Genomic DNA, 21,455 nt, shown 5'->3' on the forward strand with positions numbered 1-21,455 from the left:
AGATTTTTTACAATATGCAGTGCACTGTGAAGGTATAATCTGTGTTTGCACTGTTATATTTAACAGGTGGAAGTCAAGAGAACAATTATTAATCTTTCTTCACACACCACATAGTGTGCACCAGGGAACACATTAGTTATGTGCTTTTAGTGAGGATGAGAAGTGGAGGCTGGTGCAAATCAACAGAAGAGTGGCATGATGTGAAATCTATGTTTAAAGGTTTAGTCTAGCTGCTCTGATGACAACAGACTATGGGGAATCAAGAATAGAAGTGGGAGAGATCTCAGAAGACCACAGCTGCAAACCAGGCTGGAGATAATAATGACGCAAGTGAATGGAGCAGCAGAGGAATTGATAGGAAAGGATCAGATTCTGTAAATACTCTGCTTGTAGAGTCAACAGGAGTTGCTGATGAACTGAATTGAGGCCCAAGAGAAAGGAGACAAGGATGGTTGCAGGGTATTTGGCAAATAACAGAAAGAATGACAATCAAAACAACTGAGACTAAAAGGTTGCACAAGTTTGGGAAGAGATAGACCAGAAGTTCAGTTTGGATGTATTAAGTATGAAATGTTCATTAGGCTCTATCTGTTTAAAGCAGACTGTGGCATTCTGGCATTAGCAATAAATCCAATCTTTTAATGGGTTAAAATAGCAAATACTTACTTTTTGCCTTTGCGGCAAGTCCATGGTGGGTCATGCATGCTGTCTTCATTCGGGAATAAAGGATCCCAGTGCCTCCACCATCTGGCACATTGCCCACCCTGGTGAAAGAGGGAAGACTGGTCAAATGATCTCTTAGTTCTTCCAGGCTCCTTCCTGTCACTACCACACATAATTCCATTTTATATTTCTTTGACCAATGCATCAGCATTTGGCTATGCCTGAATTCAATGATGTTGATACTTTAACCTTACTCTATGTGTTTACAGAAATAATGGTGAAAAATAATGTCTATTTTAACACTCAAGTAGCTGTTCCAGAGAAAATATATGAATCTGGGTTTGGGGAGAGAGATCAAGGATAGTAATACACATTTGAGAGCTGTTAGCATATAGATATACTTGAGAAGAAAAGACTAGCTAAAATCACCAAGAGAGTAGGTGAAGACAGAGAATAAGAAAAACCAAAGAGTGAGTTTGAGGCAATCTAACATTAAGGGATTTAAGAAGAGAAGAGGGACAAAGGAGTGAACAGCATTGGATTGGACTAGAAAACAAAGAGAGTTTGGTGTCCCAGAAACCAAGCCAAGACAGTGAATTGACAGGAAGACAATGATCAAGGGTAGCAAATGCTACTGAAAGGTCAATTAAGTAAGATGAGATTGGAAAATGTGCCATTGGTTTGCCACAGGGGGATTACTGGGAACCTTGACAAAAGCAAATGGGTTGTAGAGATCCAGAGGCTAACTGGAGTGGATTAAAGAGGGAATTTACTGGAGGAATTGTAAACATGTAGAAATGATTCTTTCGAAGACTTTTGCTGCAACATGGAGTCAACAAATGAGGATCAGCAATGGAAAAATGGAGTCACAAGAAGTTTAATATACAAGAGATGGAAGGACTATTGTGATGATAAGGAGAAAGAAATGTACATGGGGACATTTAGGGGGAAACATAGTAGTTAACATTTTAATTTAGTATCCCTCTTATAATACCTGTTCTAGATATCTTTTGTGTGGCCTTTCAAGTGTTTGAGTCTATTTAAATTTTGGTAGCAGTGCATTTTTGAGTCATTCAAAGTCAATGGAAATTCATTGGTGTCTGTTTCTACCTCTGCATTTCATGAAGCAATAAAATTAGTTAAAATTGATTTTGTAGTGGTATTATAACTCTTGTTTACAAGTGACTTTAATTTTTAACTGATAAACCCTATAAATTCAAATATCCTAACTTTTTTAGCAAGAATTTGTGGATCTGATGAAATACATTACAGACTTGCATAAAGTGTCTATATTAATCTTGAAGACTTTTACTTATATACAATAAATGTTAGATTAACAATCAGCTTGTGAAAATGCTTTCATCAAAATAAAAATGGTAAAGATTTACTTAAAACTTTTTGGATTTTTTTTATAGAACCAACGAGAATAACTTTGGCACCATCCAACATGGACGTCTCTGTTGGTGAAAGTGTCATTTTGCCCTGCCAAGTGCAACATGACCCTCTGTTAGACATCATGTTTACCTGGTATTTTAATGGGGCCCTCACAGATTTTAAGAAAGATGGATCTCACTTTGAGAAAGTTGGTGGGGTAAGTGTGCCACTTTCCTCCTGCTTTTTACATCGCATGTGGCTTTGAAACATTATCACTAAAAAACATCTGGCACATATGTGATGCTCGAGAAATGTTTGTTCTGTGAGTAAATCTTCATTCCCGATTCTATTATGATCTAATTTTATTACTGTAGTTGCCAGAAAGTGAGCACAGTTACTTCAACCTGTAAATTTTAATTAAAATTGATGTTTGTTGCATTTATATTAAATACATAATTGTACATATTACCATGATAATTTTGTCATTAGTACCCTATAGAAGGGAAAGTTTTCTTACACAAGTGTTGATTTTCAATACAAGTCACATTTGCTAAGAGCTTCCTTTGTGTCAAGCCAAGAGCTTTGTCTATATTAATCCTCAGTATCATTCTGGGCATTAGCAATGAGAATTTGCATTTTACAGATGCACAGACAAAAGATTTGAAGAGTTTATTAACTTGCCCAGGGTCACTGAGCTGGTTAGTGTGTACTGTAGGTTCAAGCCTAAATCTTTATGGCTCAAAACAAGTATTTCTTATGTTCCATTCTGACTCCTCATTTGTGATGGTTTTATGTGAGAAAGAATTACAGATTTTAAGGAAGAACCAACACTTTGAGGAGAACTTTTAAGTGACTCGATGTTGGTGAGCCACACCCTCCACCTGGTCACATGTCTGTGAATCCAGAATCACAGGGCCATTTGCCCTTGGAAGCTTGTTTGCATTGACTTAGGGATAGCTTCATTGTGCTTAGCTAAGATGTCAATGATGTATAGTAGAGTTCAAGTTTTGTCCTTTGTATAAAAAAAATAAAAACAACAACAAAAAATGGCATGATGGACAGCTCAGTTTTATTCATTTGACAAAAATTTCATATTAAATGTAGGTATATATACACAAAGGTATATCAACCCACTAGGATCATGTGCAACTTAAAAGGATAATGTTATAACTTCTATTGTGTGCCCATTCCCTAAAAAACTGATTTAAGTCCTAAAGCCTAATTGTGAAATAATAGAATATATTGATTTCTGCCCCTGGTTCCTACAACAAAGCTCCTAAAACCCTAGGAATTTCCTGGGTGATAGGAATGCTTTTGTTATAATGAGATGACTCTGGGCTTCTGAATAGCTTCAGGATGAAAACTAGTCACCAGAAAAGCCATGATTAGAAGCCTGGAAGTTTTAGCTCTACCACTCATCCTCTGAGAAGGAAAGAAGAGCTAGAAATTGAATTCATAATTGATCAAGCCTGAGTGATGAAGCTTCCATAAAAATCCCAAAAGTATGGGATTTCATAAGTTGGTGAACACGTCTACATGCTGGGAGGGTGGCACACCTCAAATCAACAGAGATAGAAGCTCCTGGGCTCAGACTCTCCCGGACCTCACACTATGGTACCTCTTCATCTGGCTTTCATCTATCTGCAACCTTTATTATATCCTTTATAATAAACTGGCATATAATAAATGCTTCCCCGAGTTCTGTGAGCCATACTAGCAAATGATTAAATCCAAGCAGAGGGTAATGGGAACCCCAGTTTATGGCCAATCCGTCAAATGTGCAGGTAATAGTCTGAGCCTTGTAATTGGTATCTAAATTAGGAGGAGTTAGCACTAACCTCTTAACTCATGGGATCTGATGCTAACTCCAGGCAGATAGTATCAGACCTGAATTATAGAACATCCAACTGTGTCAGATGCTTGGTATGGACAACATACACATCTGGTATCCGAAGTATTGCGGTGTGTTCTGAGTGTGAGTGTGGTAGCTGACAGTAAAGAGGATACAGAAGGTTTTTTAGTTAAACCAGTACGTCAGAGGTTGACCTTATTTGAAATTAGGGTTGTTGCAGATATACTTAGTTAAGTTACAGTGACATCATACTGGAGTAGAATGGGCCCAAATCTTATGTGAATGATGTCCTTAAAAGAAGAGAGAAGGGGATAAAGAGATACAAGCTTGGAATTGTAAAATAAGTCATGGGAAGAAAAATACAGCATATGGAATATAGTCAATAATATTGTAATAACTTTAGTGATAAAAGCTAACTGCATTTATCACAGAGAGCATTTTGTTATGTATGTAATTGGAGATTCACTAGGTGGTACACCTGAAACTAATATAATATTGTTTATCAACTATACCTCAATAAAAAAAGTTTTTAAAGAGTGAAATTTAGACACAAACATACAGGGAGAGTACCATGTAAAGACACAGACACAGAGGGTAGATGACGATATGAAGATTCAGGCAGAAAATTGAAGCTGTGCTTCCATAGGCTGAGGAGTACATGCAGCTCCCAGAAATTGGAAGAGGCAAGGAAGGATCCTCTCCTAGAGATTTTGGGGAGAGAGCTTGACTTCAGATATCCGGCCTCTAGAATTGTAAAATAATAAGTTGTTTACAGCCACCCAGTTTGTGTTACTTTGTTATAGCAGCCCTAGTAACTAATATGAATGGTCTCAAAAGGGAAAAAAAGAGAAGTTTCCACACCTAGCCATAGTTCAGTACAATTTCACTGCCATTTCTATTTTCTGTCATCTGGCTTATTCCATTTTAGAAGGTCTGGTTTCCCTAATTATTCTAAATGACTCAAGGCTTTCGAGAACTCCACCGATTGCTACAACCTATTAGCATTTCTTTCACTATTACTTTTAATCCTCTTAAAAAAAAAGTCACAAATTTCTTCTATCGCAATGGGAACAGGCATATGCCAGTATTCTCAACCAACTCTCCTGCATACTCAGGATTTGTCATTTGTCTTTCTTTGGAGGGAAGACAAAGGAAAATAGAAAAGCCTAGAATGTTACCTTCAAAAAGTCCCCTTTTCCAGTCTGGAAAAGGCTTCTCCTCTAACTCAGCTCTTGCCCTAACCTTAATTCTTAAATAAAGAGTATTATTTAAAACATTAGTTACCTTTGTTGTCTAATGTAGATGATTGTGTTTGTGATTTATCTGCTGGATATTAAATTGTTGATGGTGTTTTATCCAATTCAGTATCCTCCATCTTAACTAATGCTAAACAAATACATAATGAGAGACTAGAAACTTGAAGTAGTTTTTCTTTTTTCAAGATTTCGTTTGTATATTTGTCAGAGAGAGAGAGAGAGGCGGGGGGAACAAATAGGGGGAGCGGCAGGCAGAGAGAGAAGCAGGCTCGCTGCTGAGCAAGGAGCCTGATGCAGGACTCAATTTCAGGACCTTGAGATCATGACCTGTGCCAAAGGCAGAGAGTTAACCACCTGAGCCACCTAGGCATCCCAAGACCCAAAGTAGTTTGATTTTAATATTTATCAAACATTATTTTTATTTTAAGTTTGTTTGTTTATGTCATCTCTACACCTAGCCTGGGACTCAAACTCACAACCCCAAGATGAAGAGTTGCATCCTCTTCTGACTAAACCAGCCAGGCACTCCTCATCAAATATTCTTAGTGAAGTGCTCACTTTAGACTGAGCTAGATTACTGCTTTCTGTAAGAGGAGCTTGGAGTTAAGAATATTTGAGGTTTTAATATAATTTGCCTCTGCCTTACATATAGGTCCTCCATAAATTATAAAGTTATCTCTTTACCAGAGTCACATATCTAAAACATGACATTTCATAAATTCTATCACCTGCCAATTCTGTTCGTTTTCTAGGATGCTAGTTCATGGCCCATGAATCCTTTTACTGACTTGTGCCATTAGTAACTTAATATTCTCCCATCAGTATAAAATAGTAAGCCATACATGATGACATTACCCTTAAGCACGGGCAATTAAGTAGATTGGTTTTCCATTGCATGAGAAGGTAATCACACAAGTCTTGTCCTCTGATTGTACAGTCATTACAGCATTCACATTAATACCTAGAAAAGTCTGCTTCTCTTTTATCCAGTATGTTCCTAGTTATATCCCCTCGTTTCAAAAGCAGCAAAATATGTCAGAAAGTTGCCAAGAAAGGTGGATAGTAAGAACCTGTTTTTAAAGGGGGAGGAGTAATTTAAAAATAGGAAATCTAACTCAGAGCTTTTAACTCAACCAGTTAAGTTGTCATTGGGACTATACGAGAGGGTATTATTGGACCATACACTGAGTATTCAATACTTATTCATTTATTGTAAAAAAAAATCACACACACACACACACACACACACACACACACACACCTTTTGAGAAAAACCAACAAGCTCAAAATGCCGTAACAATTTAGATCAGATCTATTGTGTATGTTTGAACATCATGCCAGTCACAGGCTTCTGCACAGTTATACATTCAGAAAAGCTTGTTAAACCAAGTGACTAAAGCAAATTGGCATATCACAGGTGAGAGCTATGGTTCCGAAGACAAGCCTGTGCCCATGAGATGAATCAAAGTTGTATAAATAAATCAGCAGTAAAAGAATTCTGTTTAAGCCCACTGTGTATCACACGAATCTCAGTTGTAGGCACGTTGTGAGTTAACTGGAAAAACAAGCAATTTGTGTTCAGGTACATATGAGGTCTAGGTTCTGTTGCTACTGGATGGATGCAATGGGTAAATCACTTACTTTTTTGCTTTTTTAACTTTTCTTCCCTCATTTTCTGGTCTTTTTTCACATCAGTTTTCAATATTTGCCATGTTCTCTCCCATCATGAGAGTTTGGACACATAGGTCTCTTCTGGAACACTCTTATCTCTTCATTTCACTATGTCTATATGTCTATATATATATATAATCGTATGTATGTAGGTATGAATGTACATATTTATATATATATGCACTATAATTTCATGTATATGCAGTTATAAGAAGAGACACAGGTTTGGGGTCCCTGGGTGGCTCATTCAGTTAAGCATCAACTCTTGATTTCAGCTCAGGTCACGATCTCAGGGTTGTGAGATGGAGGCCCATATCGGGCTCTGTGATGAGCATGGAGCCTGCTTAAGATTCTCTCTCTCCCGCTCCCTCTGCCTTTCCCCCCACTCAAAAAGAAAAATTAAGAGACAGTGGCTCAGCAATATGTATACAGTAGCATTTTCTTATACTCATGGTTAACCAACAGAATTCCTATCCATGTACTCAGTCAGCATATTAAAAAAAAAAATAACAGAGAGAGAAAGGAGAGAGATTCTGTCATTAACTCCAGTAAAACATCTTTTTCTACTTTTAAATATACCTTGGTCTCTACTATCAGGATAAAAGAGATAATAGCCCAAGGTTCAAAAGAAACAAAAGACATTACTAGCTGGTACCTACGTATCTGGGGCCTAGCAATTTAAATATAATTTTTTAGACCACTCAAGGACAATATTGACTTACCTAATAAGCTGCCTTTTGGACTTAGATATATTATATGATGGGGCTCCCTATAAATAGAAACTTTCGAACCAAAACATACCGAAATTTCAGTATATTTGTAATGAGTGTTTAAATAGATATGCTTTGATAAACCACACCACATCAATGTGGTGCAGGTGCTTTAGAAATGAAGAATGTATAGAGCCAAGCTGTACAGCTTTACAAACATTTCGTGGAATTGGATCTATGATGAATTAGAATGTGTGTGGATAAAAGTCACTGGAAGCAAGAAGAGGTTTAGCGGTGACTGGTTTAGCAGTGACTGCAATTCATTTGAGTGGCTGACTTCAGTATGATTTATCTCCCACAGCCCAGGCTCACTCTTGTTATGGCAGCTACTTGTGAGTCTCGGGACTTGATGCATTTCCCAGCTCTCAGTAGTAGAAAAGAGTATCTTTAAAAGTAATCCTTTGTGTACAATAACACAATTGTGGTCACTTTAATTTGATTTGTTTCGTAGAATTATCAGGGTATGAGGACCAAAAGTTTGAAAATAACAGTTCTTTTATAATACAAAACCATGTCTAAAAGAAGGTTATATGTGCATTTTATTATTTATTTATTTATTTATTTATTTATTTATTTAAGAGAGGGAGGAAGATAGAGGGGAGAAGGTACAGAGGGAAAGGGACAGAGAGAAGTTCACGCAGGTTCCACACCCAAGCACTGAGCCCAATGTGGGCTCAATCTCACAACCTGGAGATCAGTCAGTACTTTAGCCAAAATCAAGAGTTTGGTGGCCAACTGACTGAGACACCCATATGCCCTTATATATACATTTTAAATGCAGATCTGAGGCAAAGCAGTCTTTCCAAACACTAGTTGTGGCGATACTCTGAGTTTTTAAGCATCTCTCACTAGGAGTGTCTTATAAATTTTATATGTTGTCCAAATCCAAAACATCATCTGACTTGGAATGATCATAAGAGAATATACTCAGGAAGGAGTCTATAAAAGTGGTCATTAGACCAAAGAAATTACTATTATTCATCTTGAACACTTGCCTGAAGTCCAGCTTTTCCCACTAAGGAGCTTAGGGATGAAAAAACAAGGATTCTGCAGTGCTTGTTGGAAAAAGGGAAATGCACAAAACAATTGAAGTTGAGTTTATTTCCCTAACTCATCATTTTGCTCAATCAGGCATATAGAGGCTCTGTTTCTACTTCAGGTGTGATTGGCACCCCAGGGCTGTGTTCATCAAATAAAATGTTTATTAAGATGAATCGTCCAAATCCACCCCTAGTGGAAACTCTGTAAGATTTAAATTTATAAGAGGACTGACAAAAGTCAAACCAAGTAAGTAACTTGAACTAATCCCATAAAAATATCAGAGTTACAACAAAAACCAAAGCTATAAATAAAAGGATATAAGTGAAAAGATATGCAAATATTTATCAGTCAAATGCAACACAAAAGAGAGAATAACTGTTATTTTGTAAAAAGATCATAATAATTCAAGGCAAATCTCAAGAGTAAAAAAGGTAAATAAATACATTTTGAAAAAAGTTTGCTCCATCATGAAGGTATAATAATCATAAACTATAGTACTCCAAATAATATACCATTAAAATATACCAAGTCAAAAGCAAAGTGAAAAATGAGAAACGAAATTGGTATACAGTCTTTGAGAGCTCTTCTTTTAACCGCCAACAGATCAATTTGCCAAAATTAGAAAAAGACCATTTTGATGCTCTATTATAATAGAAGAAAACAGATACATATAAAAAATTTACCATACGAATAGAAAATACGCATTCCTTTTCATACCCTTGTAAAACTTAGGAAAGAAAAATAGCAAAACTATTATATACAAAAGAGATGACAAAACAAATGGGATGGGTGGAATGTCAAAAAGCAATGGATAATCTCTAGAATGTATCAGTGAAGAATAAAGATAAAAACTAAGAGAAAGAGATTATAACAGATAAAGAAATATTAAAAACAGAACATCCCACATTCAACTCCTATGTATTTAATGGAGTTCAGTTATATGGAAAATTTCTGGGAAAATAGAAATAATCAAAATTAACAAGAATTAGAAAACCTAAGTAGATAATCAGTATGAAAACATGTAAATCAATAAACCCACCCAAGAAAAGAATTTTAGGGCCAGATAATTTTATTGGTAATTTTTTAAGCTTTCAGGTACCAGATATTTTGTTATATAAGCTACTTGACAACATAAAAAGTTCAAAAACCTTTTCAATTTATTTTGTGATGCTAGCATACTACTAAGAACAAAACCTGGTTTTCCAGGTTAGCAAGTAATTAGTAGATATAAATTCATTTCATGAATATAGTATGAAAACCTAAACGACATTTTATCAAATGAGATTCAACATTATATTAAAATAATGATAATTACCCGTTAAAAACCTACATGGGTATATTCTAACCAATGTACATGCATCATATCAATAAATATAATAAAATAGATCACATTATTCTCAGTGGGGACTTAAAAGACATTGAATAAAATTAATGACCTATTATAGTAACAAAAAAATACTGCCTCCACATCTCCCCCAAAAACTGTCATTAAAGGGAAATACCAGGAAATGCTTACATCAGCAATAAGAAAGGAAACGCACAACTATTTAAAACCATTTGGAAATGTTTGGACCAATACAATGAGGTATAAATAGGAATAAATGATTTAACTCTGAAAATAAGGAAACAAAGTTACCATCATTTGAGGACAAAATGATATTTGGGCTACTCAAGATCCAATAGTACCAACACTATTTTTTTAAGACTTCATTTATTTATTCATGAGAGACACAGAGAGAGAGGCAGAGACATAGGCAGAGAGAGAAGTAGTCTCCTCACAGGGAGCCCTATGTGGGACTTGATCCCCAAACTGGGATCACACCCTGAGCTAAAGGCAGACGCTCAGCGGCTGAGCCACCCAGGCATCCCCAACTCTAAATTTTTAAATATGAGTGAGAGGTCAATCAACTGCTTAGATAAGGACAAATTTACAAAGTAAAGCTTTTTTATGTGCCAGTAGTAGCTGACAAGAAAATATAAAATGGGACATAAAACTCCCTCTATGGTAAAATACATGTTAATAATTTGTATTGGTATGCAAGATCTAAATAAAGCTACAGTAGTTTGTTAAAATGAATGGGTAGGTGGATGGGTGGATGGAGGAAGGGATGGATGAGAAGAAAAGGAAAGAATCATAAAAACTCAGTGCTCCTTGAAATAAAACAGCATTTAAAAAAAAAAAACAGTCTGCTTTTCTTAAGAGTTTTCTAACTTTTCCTGGGTAATGTGATATGCAAGCTGTGGGAATTTGAAGAGGGATATGGAGAAAACTTTGAAACACTTGTTCTTTGGAGAGTGTTACCAAAAAAGGGGAGGGGGATGTGTCACTTAGGAGATGATTTTTTCCCTGGGCAAGGGGCATCAGTTGTTTGTTCTTATTTTAGTGCATAATGGGATTCCACTCTTGAATCTGCCCTTACTGTTATGAAATCTGGAGTTGGATAGTGTCAGTCCTCCATCTTGGTTCTTCTCCTTCAATACTGAGTTGGCTATTCTGGGTCGTCTGCCTCTCCCTGTAAACTTTAGAGTCACTTTGTCCATATCCATACCCTAATTTGCTTGGATTTTTTAAATTGGGATTGCATTTATTCTATAGATCAAGTAGGGGAAAACTGACATTCACAATAGTAAATGTTCCTATAAACATAGAGTATCTATTGTGATCCATTTAGTTCTTTTTTGATATCTTTCATCAGAGTTTTATAGTTTTCTTCATATAGTAGTTATATATATTTTGTTAGATTTATACCTAAATATTTCATTTTTGAATAGTAATGTGTTTAATTTCAAATTCACTTGTTCATTACTGTTAGATAGGAGAGCATTTGACTTTTCTATATTAACCTTGTATCCTGCAACCTTGCTATAATTGCTGATTAGTTCTAGGCATTTTGTTTTGTTGCTTCTTTCTGATTTTCTACATAGATACTCATATCATCTAAGGAAAAAAAACAAATTTCTTTCCTTCTTCCCAACCTTTATTTCCCCCCCCCCTTTTTTTTTTTTTTGGTCTCACTGAATTACTAGGATTTCTAGTAGTGATGAAAAGGAACATCCTTGACTTGCTTTTTATCAGGAAAGCTTTATGTTTCTAACCATTAATTATGATGTTAATGGTAGGTATTTTGTAGATGTTTTCTATCAAGTTGAGGAATTTCCCTCATTCTGTGTTTGTTAAGAGTGCTCTTCATGAATAGATTTTTTTCTTTCTTTCTTTTTTTTGTCAAAGGCTTTTTCTACATTTATTGATATGATCATGTGATTTTTCTTTTTTTCTCTTTTTTTCTCTTTTTCACTGTACCAGAGCTGGTTTGTATTACCAGTTGAATATGGCAGAAGTGATGCTATGATCTTTCTTTTTTTTTTTAAGGTTTTGTTTTTGTTTTTAAGATTTTATTGATTTATTTGAGACACAGAGAGAGAACACAAGTGAGGGAAGGGCAGAGGAAGAGGGAGAAGCAGACTCCCCGCAGAGAGGGTTCCCACCTTGGGGCTCAATCCCAGGACCCTGCGATCATAACCTGAGCCGAAGGCAGACACTTAACCAACTGAACCATCCGGTTCCTTTTTAAGTTTTTATTTAAATTCCAGTTAGCTAACATACAGTGTAATATTAGTTTCAGGTGTACAATATAGTGATTCACCACTTCCAAATATCATCCAATTCTCATCACAAATGCCCTCCTTGGCCCCCAATACCCATACCCCCACCATTCTCCCTTCTGGTTACCGTCACTTTATTCTGCGCAGAAAAGGAAGAAATCAACAAAACTAAAAGGCAACTTATAGAATGGGAGAAGATATTTGCAAATGACATCCAATAAAGGGTCAGATTCCAAAATATATAAGGACCTTATAAGACTCAACAACCAAAAAATGAATAATCCAATTAAAAATGGGCAGAAAACATGAATAGAAATGTTTCCAATTTTTTTTTCTTTATCAGATTCTTGATATGATAGGTTATATTAAATGATTTTCAAATATTGAACCAGCCCTACATAACTGGGATACATCACACTTGGTGGTATTGTATAAATTTTTATACATTATTGGATTTGATTTGCTAATACTCTGTTGTAGATTTTTATCTCTTTGTTCATGAGGGATATTGGTCTGTAGTTTTCTTTTTCTGCAATATCTTTGTCTGATTTCAGTATTAATTAGGGTGATGCTGGCCTCATGAAATGAGTTTGGACATATTACCTTAGCTTTTATCTCTTATAAGGATTATAGAGAATTAGTGTTTCTTCCTTAAGTGCTCGGTAGAATTTGCCTGTGAACCAATTGGATCTTTTGCTTTGTGTTTGGGGGAGTTATTAATTATAAATTAAATTTCTTTAATAGTATAGTTCTATTAAGTTTGTTTCTTCTTGTATGTGTTTCGGCAGAATGTGACTTTCAGAGATTTGGCCCATTTCATGTAGGTAAATATACTGTGGACACAGAATTAATCGTAGTATCCTTCTGTTATCTCTTTAATGTTCATAGAATCCATAGTGGCACCCGTTCTTTCATTTTGTAATTTGTGTTTTCTCTTTCTCTTCTTAATTAGCCTGACCACGGGTAATCGATTTTATTGATCTTTTCAAAGAATCAGTTTCTAGTTTCATTGCTTTTTCTCTATTGATTCCCTGTTTCCAATTTCATTGATTTTTAATCTTATTTTTCTCATTTCATCTGCTTTCTTTTGATTTAATTATCTCTCTTTTTTAAATGGTTTCTTACAGTGGAAACTTAGATTATTGACTTTATATCCTTCTTTTCTAATATACGCATGCAATGCTGAAAATTTCCCTCTAAGCATTGCTGTCTCTATGTCCCACAAATTTTGGTGTTATATTTTCATTTATATTTAGTTCAAAATATTTCTAAATTTCTCTTGAGATATTTTCTTTGACCTAGTGTTATTTAGAAGTATGATGTTTAATATCAAGTAGTTGGGGGATTTTCTAGCCATCTTCATCTATCTTTCTGTTATCAATTTCTAGTTTAATTTCATTGTGGTCTGAGAGCAGATATTATAGGATATCTTTCAGATTTATTAAAGTGTGTTTTATGGCTGATAATGTGGCCTTTCTTGGTAAATGCTCTATGTGAGCTTGAATAAAATGTATAATCTGCTGTTGTGGGATGAAGAAGTCTATAGGTATAAATTGTATCCAGTTGATGATAATGCTATATTCTTACTGTATTTATTCTTATTGAATCTATTTTGATAGCTAGGTTTTAAGTTCTTCAGCTATAATAGTGGATTCATCTATTTCTCCTTATAGTTTTATCAAGTTTTTCCTTTATGTATTTTGGGTTTTTGTTGTTAGGTATATATACTTTAATGATTGCTATGCCTTGGAATATTGAACCACTTTAGCACTAGGTAATGCCTCTCTTTGCAATATATATTAAAACCAACCCAATTTCACTTTCAAATAACTGTGTACAGCTTCACTGGTAGTGCAAGTATCTTATAACATAATATTCCTAATTCTTTCCTCCTATTCCTTGTATCATTTCTTTTATTTCATATATATATATATATATATATATATATATATATATATAAAATCAAACTATGTTTTTTTTGCCATTTGATGTGCCTTGTCATTTTTTATTGAAAAGCAGACGGTGCACTTGGAGAAAAGAACTACAGTAAATTGGCCTCTACTACTATAGTGTATAGTGTGGGTGGAGGGAGAGCATTCTTAGGTCTCATTCTTTGGTGAGATTCTTGAAGTTGTCCTTTTCCCTTCCCCCATGTTGAAGGCTAGAGGGAGCTGAATTTGAGTATTCCCTTTCTCCCAGAAGTGGTGTTTGTCTCTGATTAGAAAAAACAAAAACAAAAAAAACCCAGCAAGGCTCTGGTAAAATAGTTTCTCCTGAAACCAGACCTTGTTAAGAGCAGAATGCTCTGGCTGATTTCAAAATAGTAAATGGTTCCTATTCCCTTCCCATGCCAGAAACATAGGGGGATTTTTCTCCTCTATTCATTGTAAGGACCTTGCAGAACTCCTGGAGGAACAACCCATAGAAGCCACCTATGGTTGGGTTTCCTGCAGTTGTAGCTCTCAAGCTTGTACACACTGACCCTCCAGCAATTCCTCAATTGATGCTCAGATTTCTCTACCCAACTGCTGGCTTGTAGGGAGGTTTCTGCTCCAGGAAATTAGGATTCTCAGTATTTACCTTTTGTTTTTTTTTCCAGTTTTGAAGAAAGTGTTTTTTCTCTATGACCTCACTTCTGTGCCAGGTCGAAGAGGAGTTGTTGATTTTTCAGTTCGTTCAACTTTTTCTTGCTTTTAGGACAGACTGTGATGCTAAGCTGCTTGTATGCTGCCTAAAAACCAAAAGCCAGGGTGACTGGCCCATTTTTTAATTGGGTTATTTTCCTTTTTATTATTGAGTTGTAATTGTTCATGCTGGCTTAGATTTTATGTCCCAATTTCAGAAGGAAAATCATTCTACTTTGTGAGATGTAATACTTAATTATGCCATTTAATTGATCTGAACCTGAATAAGAAAGTAAGGAATAAATGGTTCCTTTAGGGCAATTTAAAATTTTAGACTCAAAAATCAGAAATTTTAGATGTTTTTTTATTACTGTAAACACTGATTTTTATGCTGTTTTTTCTTATACTGACTCTAAAATTTTAGATCATACTCTTTACCAGAAAAATACCCTAACTATAGTCATATTTGACCTTAAACCTAGTCTTTTTTCTTAATCTTCTTCAATAAGACATTGAGATTAAAAATCTGTACTTCTGAAGTATTAGGAAAACCATTGGAATACATTGATTTGCTGTTGTAATCAACAGTGAGATTTTTTTCCAAGCAGTTCTCCTGGGAGAAGGCATAAGTTTAACCTCCATGACTGCTTAGAAGTCCTTTCCTGACTCATACACAGGCTACTAACATGAAAGGAACAGTGTCCAGGCAAGGATTGTTGTTGTTTTGTTGTTGCTTTTAACCTATTTTGGGTCCTCGGTGTAGCCACTCAAAACAACCTTGCAAGGATAAATTTTGGTGAATAAATACCCCAAACTTCTCTCTCCCTCAGATCTCCTGATATGGGAGAGACCCAAGGAAAAGGCAGAGGATGAAGGAACCATTTTACATATAGTACATGTAGGTCAGCTACCCAAAAAATAGGCAGTATTGCAAGTACAGAGAGATCTGGAGGAGCATAGCCAATCATATTTGTGAATTGCTATAACATCCCTTATTCAACATGTTCTTCTTTGGAATGGCTTTGATACTCCTCCCCACTGAGTCGTGAAATCTACACCTCCCACTTTGAAACCTAGTCCTTTATGACTGCCTTGAGCAATAAAGAGCAGCAGGAGTGACGCTATGTGATTGCTAAGGCTAGCTCATAAAAATGCATGCATTTCTATCTTGTTCCATCAGCACAATTTCTCTTGGAATCCAGCCACCATAATATGAGGAAGCCCAAGCACACTGTGGAGAGGCCTACCTCAAGAGGAACTAAAGTCCCCATCCCACAGGTATGGCTGAATTCCCAGCCAACAGCCCACATCAACTTGCTAATCATGTAAATGGGCTTGCCAGTCCCCTGCCAGCCACCCCAGCTGATGAGATTTATAACCAAGAAGAACTCTCCCCACTGATCTCTGCCCAAATTATACAATCCAGAGTAGAATAAATGATCACTGTTATTTTATGCCACTAACTTTTGGGTAATTTAATCACATAGCAATAGCAATTGGAACTACAAGTAAACATAACACATTTGGCACCGCTAGGTCAAGTTTCCATGAAACAACTTTTTATTCCTGTGTATGGATGGATTCCTATTCTTCTACGCTAGTCTTTTCATTCTACAAGAGATAAATCTACTCTCACTAAATTTTTAGCTTCTGATATAAGGATTTACAAAGAGAGAGATCTGATCCACAAGTTAAATTCTTACTCAGGGTAGTCTTTCATGACTTGAAATACTGTAATTCTGTGTCAAAATTGTCCCATAAATCCAGAGAAATCCTAGAGCGATGCATATTGACTAAACAGTTTCTGTATGAATCTATAGAAATTTATCAGCGTGTTGAATTATTTCAGAATCTATTGTTTTGTTTTGTTTTAATTGTAGTGAGAATACCAAGGCAGTCTAATTACAAGGAAATGTGCCTTGTGGTTGACCTACAGTTCCTGTTTCACAAATACTGGTTTTCTCACCCATAATCTATGATTAAAACATGTATATGATTGCTATTCTCAGCTTATGAGCCCATCAGTAATAGCCTAACTTAATGATTTTCTCATGCAGTTATTAGTTGCAGAATTTTAGGGTTAGGAAAACAAATGAGCGATTATTTACAGCCTTTTATGTCCAAAAGGGATGAAGATGAAGAATGGAGAATCTCAGGAGGTGTAATGATTGTTGACCCAGACCACTCATTAGAGTCAAGTAGAGGGTCTCCATTTTCTAGTCCATTTTGATTTTATTATTCTGGGATGTGGCCTAGGAATTTCTGGTATTTTTTAAAAGACTCTTCAGGTGAATTTATTGTCCAGCCAGCACTGAGAACTGCTGGGTGTAGTGAACTGGATCACCCCATGTTTTTGCAAGGCACAGACCATGTACCCATAGGCAATATTAAATAAGGTAGAATGAAAGATCTATTTTTAATTTTCTTTGAATCATTTAGGTTAAATCAAGGAACACGGTTCGGTATGGTATTCGGTTTGTCACTCTTGGTTCTTTAATACTTGTCAATCTCCCCTTTTAACCAAGAGAATAAATGTCTCGGTCTCAGAGACTTTGGAAGTGTCCAGCTAACGTCCATTTACATTATTTTTGACAGTGTCCCTTTGCACTGTTTTCTACTCACTGTATTCATTTTGGCAGGTCACTATTTTTGGTCAGCAGTTTTCCATTTAAGATGAAAACACATTTTCCATATCAATTTCCATATAAATATAAGTCTAAGAAAGTTTATAATCTTTAGAAAAAATAAATACTCCTTGGTACTAGGATATGGCAAAACATAACTGTTGAATGAATGAAGTCATTAGAAAACACTGAGTTAAAATTACAGTTGGGAACAAAGACTAGGTATTCTGAGATCTCAAATGCTTAGTTAGATACTCCATCAACACACCACCTCCCAGAAAAAAAAGAAAAGTCCCAATTTGCTAATGTGAACTTGATGTTGCAATAGAAAAGCTGATACCTTATAGCAAGTCCAAGTACCTTGGACTGAGTCTTTATCATTTTTTGAGTCCCTCTTCCCAACCAGTTATGATGGAACAAGCCAAGACTCTCAATTCACTAATGGAGCAATTATTCCAGTTCATTGGTATCAAAGAATATCAAGCAAATTTTGGTATTAATAAACTCCATATTACCTGCCTTTAAATATCACCCATTCAGACAGGCGAGCATTGGGTAATTTCAGATGAAGCTGTTAATGACAACAAAACTAAGACTAAGTATTTATTATTAGGACCTTTTTTCATGTTTCAGCGGGGGCTCATTATTCCTGTTCCTTGTATGAGCAGTGTATGCTTGTAATGGACGTGACCTTGCTGCAGCTGTTTTGGCTGATGGGGGGCAAGTTTTAATTTGATTGGTCAGAAATACGTGTCTATCAGCAATTCCTTAAGGGACCTTTACAGAGGAAAACACCACCAGCCAGTTCCTTCCTCCAGAACCAGCAGGTTGGACTGTTTTCAAGGCACCTCATATGATTTACCTGCAGTACCAGGATTTAGAAGGCAACCCAGCAATGGAACGAATGATTAATATTGGAATCTATGCAATAACAGGCTGTGTAAAGTGACAAAAAGGAGGAGGACCACCTATTCAACCTTGCCTTCCAAATAGCCATCAAAGGCTTTTTTTTTCCCCTTCCTGAAACTGGAAAATTATGCTTTTTGGCAGTCCAGCAGCAGCATTTACATTGAGAGTGCTTACTAGGGAATTAGTTTTTGCTGATAATTTGTTATACTGAAAGTTTATGCTACATTTGCACTGTTCAAGAGGTTTCCTGAGTTCTAAGGTTTATTTTATTCCTTGATTTTTAGCATATGGTAGTTATCACAGTGTACTTTCAGCCTACCTATAATTATTAATGATCTGTCTGCTTATTTATTTTCACCTGGCATGGGTTATCACATCATGTACTTTTTTTTTTTCCAGGGCAGAACAGTTTTTAAATTACATAAAAAATTCCATTAGCATCATCACCTAAGAAAATATAGGGAAAAAGTTAATAAGCTCCTCTTCTACTTCATTTCATGCAAACTGAATTTTCCCTTAGCATTTATTTCAAAGATGATTTGGTTTATAAATCCATTTACTGTTTATACCTGTAACATGTTCTGGAAATGGAGTTTTTTTTTCTAGGAAGACATCTATATGGTTAGATGAACAAATAATTGGATAATCAAGTAAATTTAGTGAAGTTTTAACATTTTTTAAATAGAAAAAAACTCAAAATGTTATTGTCATTAAGGTGTAAATATGAACCTGAAATGATCTACAATGAACTTTACGTTTTCTGGGGACAGATGAACAATTAATGGATTAACTATACCCCTGATAGCCATTGCCCTTCATACCCCCAAATAGACCATGCTCTCACCTGCCTTAGGGTCTTTGTATATGTTTAAGTGCACTAGTATAAACCATTTTTTATAACCCTCTTTTTTTAGATAGCTTGTATTCATGTTGCAAATTTCGTCTCAACTATCAATTCACCGAAACTCCAGAAAATCATAGGTTCCTCTCTGTACTTTGAGCTTGCATCATTACATTATAATTTTACATTGATTTGTTGTAGTCATATGATTAATGCCTGTCTTTCAACTGTAAACTCCATGAACATATGGACTGTTATTTTTTTTCACCATTGTATCCCCAGCAACTAAAGTACAGGTGGATGCTTAATAGATAGCTTTGAATGAATTATCATATTTTTAAAAGAGAATTTCAGAAAGAACTAAATTCATATAACTTAGGGAAATGTCTCCTTCTCCTTAAACTCCCTGTGTAAGACCTCTGAATAGGCCTGACCTACTAGTTAAAGCTCCATTTCTAAGTAAATCTCTGGTCAGCAGCATTGAAAAGGAAAAGATTGGAAATTGCACTGTTAATGTTTTGAGAGGGAGATTTTAAGGGAAATAGAGACAGGGAAGTGTCAAAAAACCTGAAGCTTTGACTGTACCTCTGCCCAGTTCTGATCTCCTATATTTGAGGGAAGGGGGGCAGGGGGAGAGTTTAGGAAAACAATACAAAGAAATACTAACAAACTAATTTAATAGATAACAAATTACAAGCTATTTGCCATTCAAAGAATTAACCTTGTTCCTAAGAATATACTTGAAAACTTTAATGTTTCTAAGTTTTACTTGAATCTAAATATATCTAAATAATAGATGCAATTTTATTGATATGTTGAGAAATAATCTATTGAGTACTGCTTTACCACATTTTGACAAATTTTTTCAGCTTTACTGAGTTATAGTTTACTAATTTTACTTGTGTTTTTCTGGACACACCTCTTCTCTTGCCTTGATCACAGTTAATCTGCAATTAACTATACTGTAACTGTTAACAAAAAAAAAACTGATGGGGACAAGAACTGGTTTGAGATAAGTGAAACTTTCCTTAGGAATTGTCTTTTCCTCTTTTATCTTTTTTAATGTGTAAGAATATTCAGTTCAATCTTGATAAGAAATTACAGGATGTTCTAATTAATAGCATAATCACTTAAACTATTATTAGTAAATGTTTCATTCTTGTGAAAAAATTTGGAGTTTAGAATTATAATCATGTTATTTGACCACTTCTAGCCTATGGTCCTTTTTAATGTGGAGCATTTAAACACATAGCTGTATGTAATAAAACTGCATTTTAAGAGCCATTATATTCTACCAAAAAAAATACAAAAAAAAAATACAAAAAAAAATACACAAATCATAAGCATATGACTCAATGAATATATACAAAATGCAGACACTCAAGTACCCAGCACTGAAATCAAGAAACAACATGACCTTTATCCCAGAAGTCTTCATGGTGCTTCATCTTAATACTACTCATCCTTTGAAGGGCAACCATAATCCACATTTGTGATACAATAGATTACCATAATGTGCTCTTTTCTATCCAATTTATATCTTTGAAGTTGAGACAGCTGTGTTGATCTATAGTTATAGTTCATTCATTTTCATGGTCTAATAGTATTTCCCTAAATGAGTGTTCCACTAATTCATATACTTTATTGTGACAGTGATTAGGTGGTTTCTATTTTTTAGCTATTGTGGATAGTGCTGCTACAGACATTCTTGTAAGTGTCTTTGGTGAGCACGTGCATATATCTCTGTAGGGTTTATACTTAGGCTGGGTCATAGATTATGCATATGTCCTGCTTTAGTGGGTTATTTCTAAATAGTTTTCCAGAATAGTGGTACTAATCTATACTCCTGTTAGCATAATGAGTTCTGATTGCTCCACATCCTCAGCAGGACTTGAAATTGTCTTATTTATTCTGAAGTTATCTACAAATCATCCGTGTCATTTGTAGATAAATAAACAAACAAATAAATATAACCATTAAGTAAACTTTCTAAATTTATAAAAATAACTTCTTTTTGTTAACTGTAACTTGTTAACAGATATATAACATGTATATATCTGTTACCCTGACTTGAATTTTCAGTCTAGAGGGCAGAGACCATGTATGAGATACTTCTGTGTCCTTGAGTGAACCCAACATGACAAGCACTCAATGAACTTTGGTTAAGATGAATCTTAAGTCTGTGTACTGATCCATTAAAAGAATAGATACAGTTACAGAGAAAAAG

General features: G+C 35.3%; 1 protein-coding gene across 6 annotated transcripts in view; it reads left to right on the forward strand.

Annotated features, from left to right (window-relative positions):
- CNTN3 (contactin 3) overlaps window positions 1-21,455 on the forward strand; it is a 327,555-nt gene that overhangs the window by 265,610 nt on the left and 40,490 nt on the right. For all 6 annotated transcript variants that reach the window (XM_077858046.1, XM_077858048.1, XM_077858044.1 and 3 more), the window contains one exon: window positions 2,079-2,254. In XM_077858046.1, the coding sequence (XP_077714172.1) occupies window positions 2,079-2,254 (176 nt within the window). The remainder of the gene's footprint in view (window positions 1-2,078; window positions 2,255-21,455) is intronic.

The sequence above is a fragment of the Canis aureus genome, chromosome 19, assembly GCF_053574225.1.
Source record: "Canis aureus isolate CA01 chromosome 19, VMU_Caureus_v.1.0, whole genome shotgun sequence".
Lineage (NCBI taxonomy): Eukaryota > Metazoa > Chordata > Mammalia > Carnivora > Canidae > Canis > Canis aureus.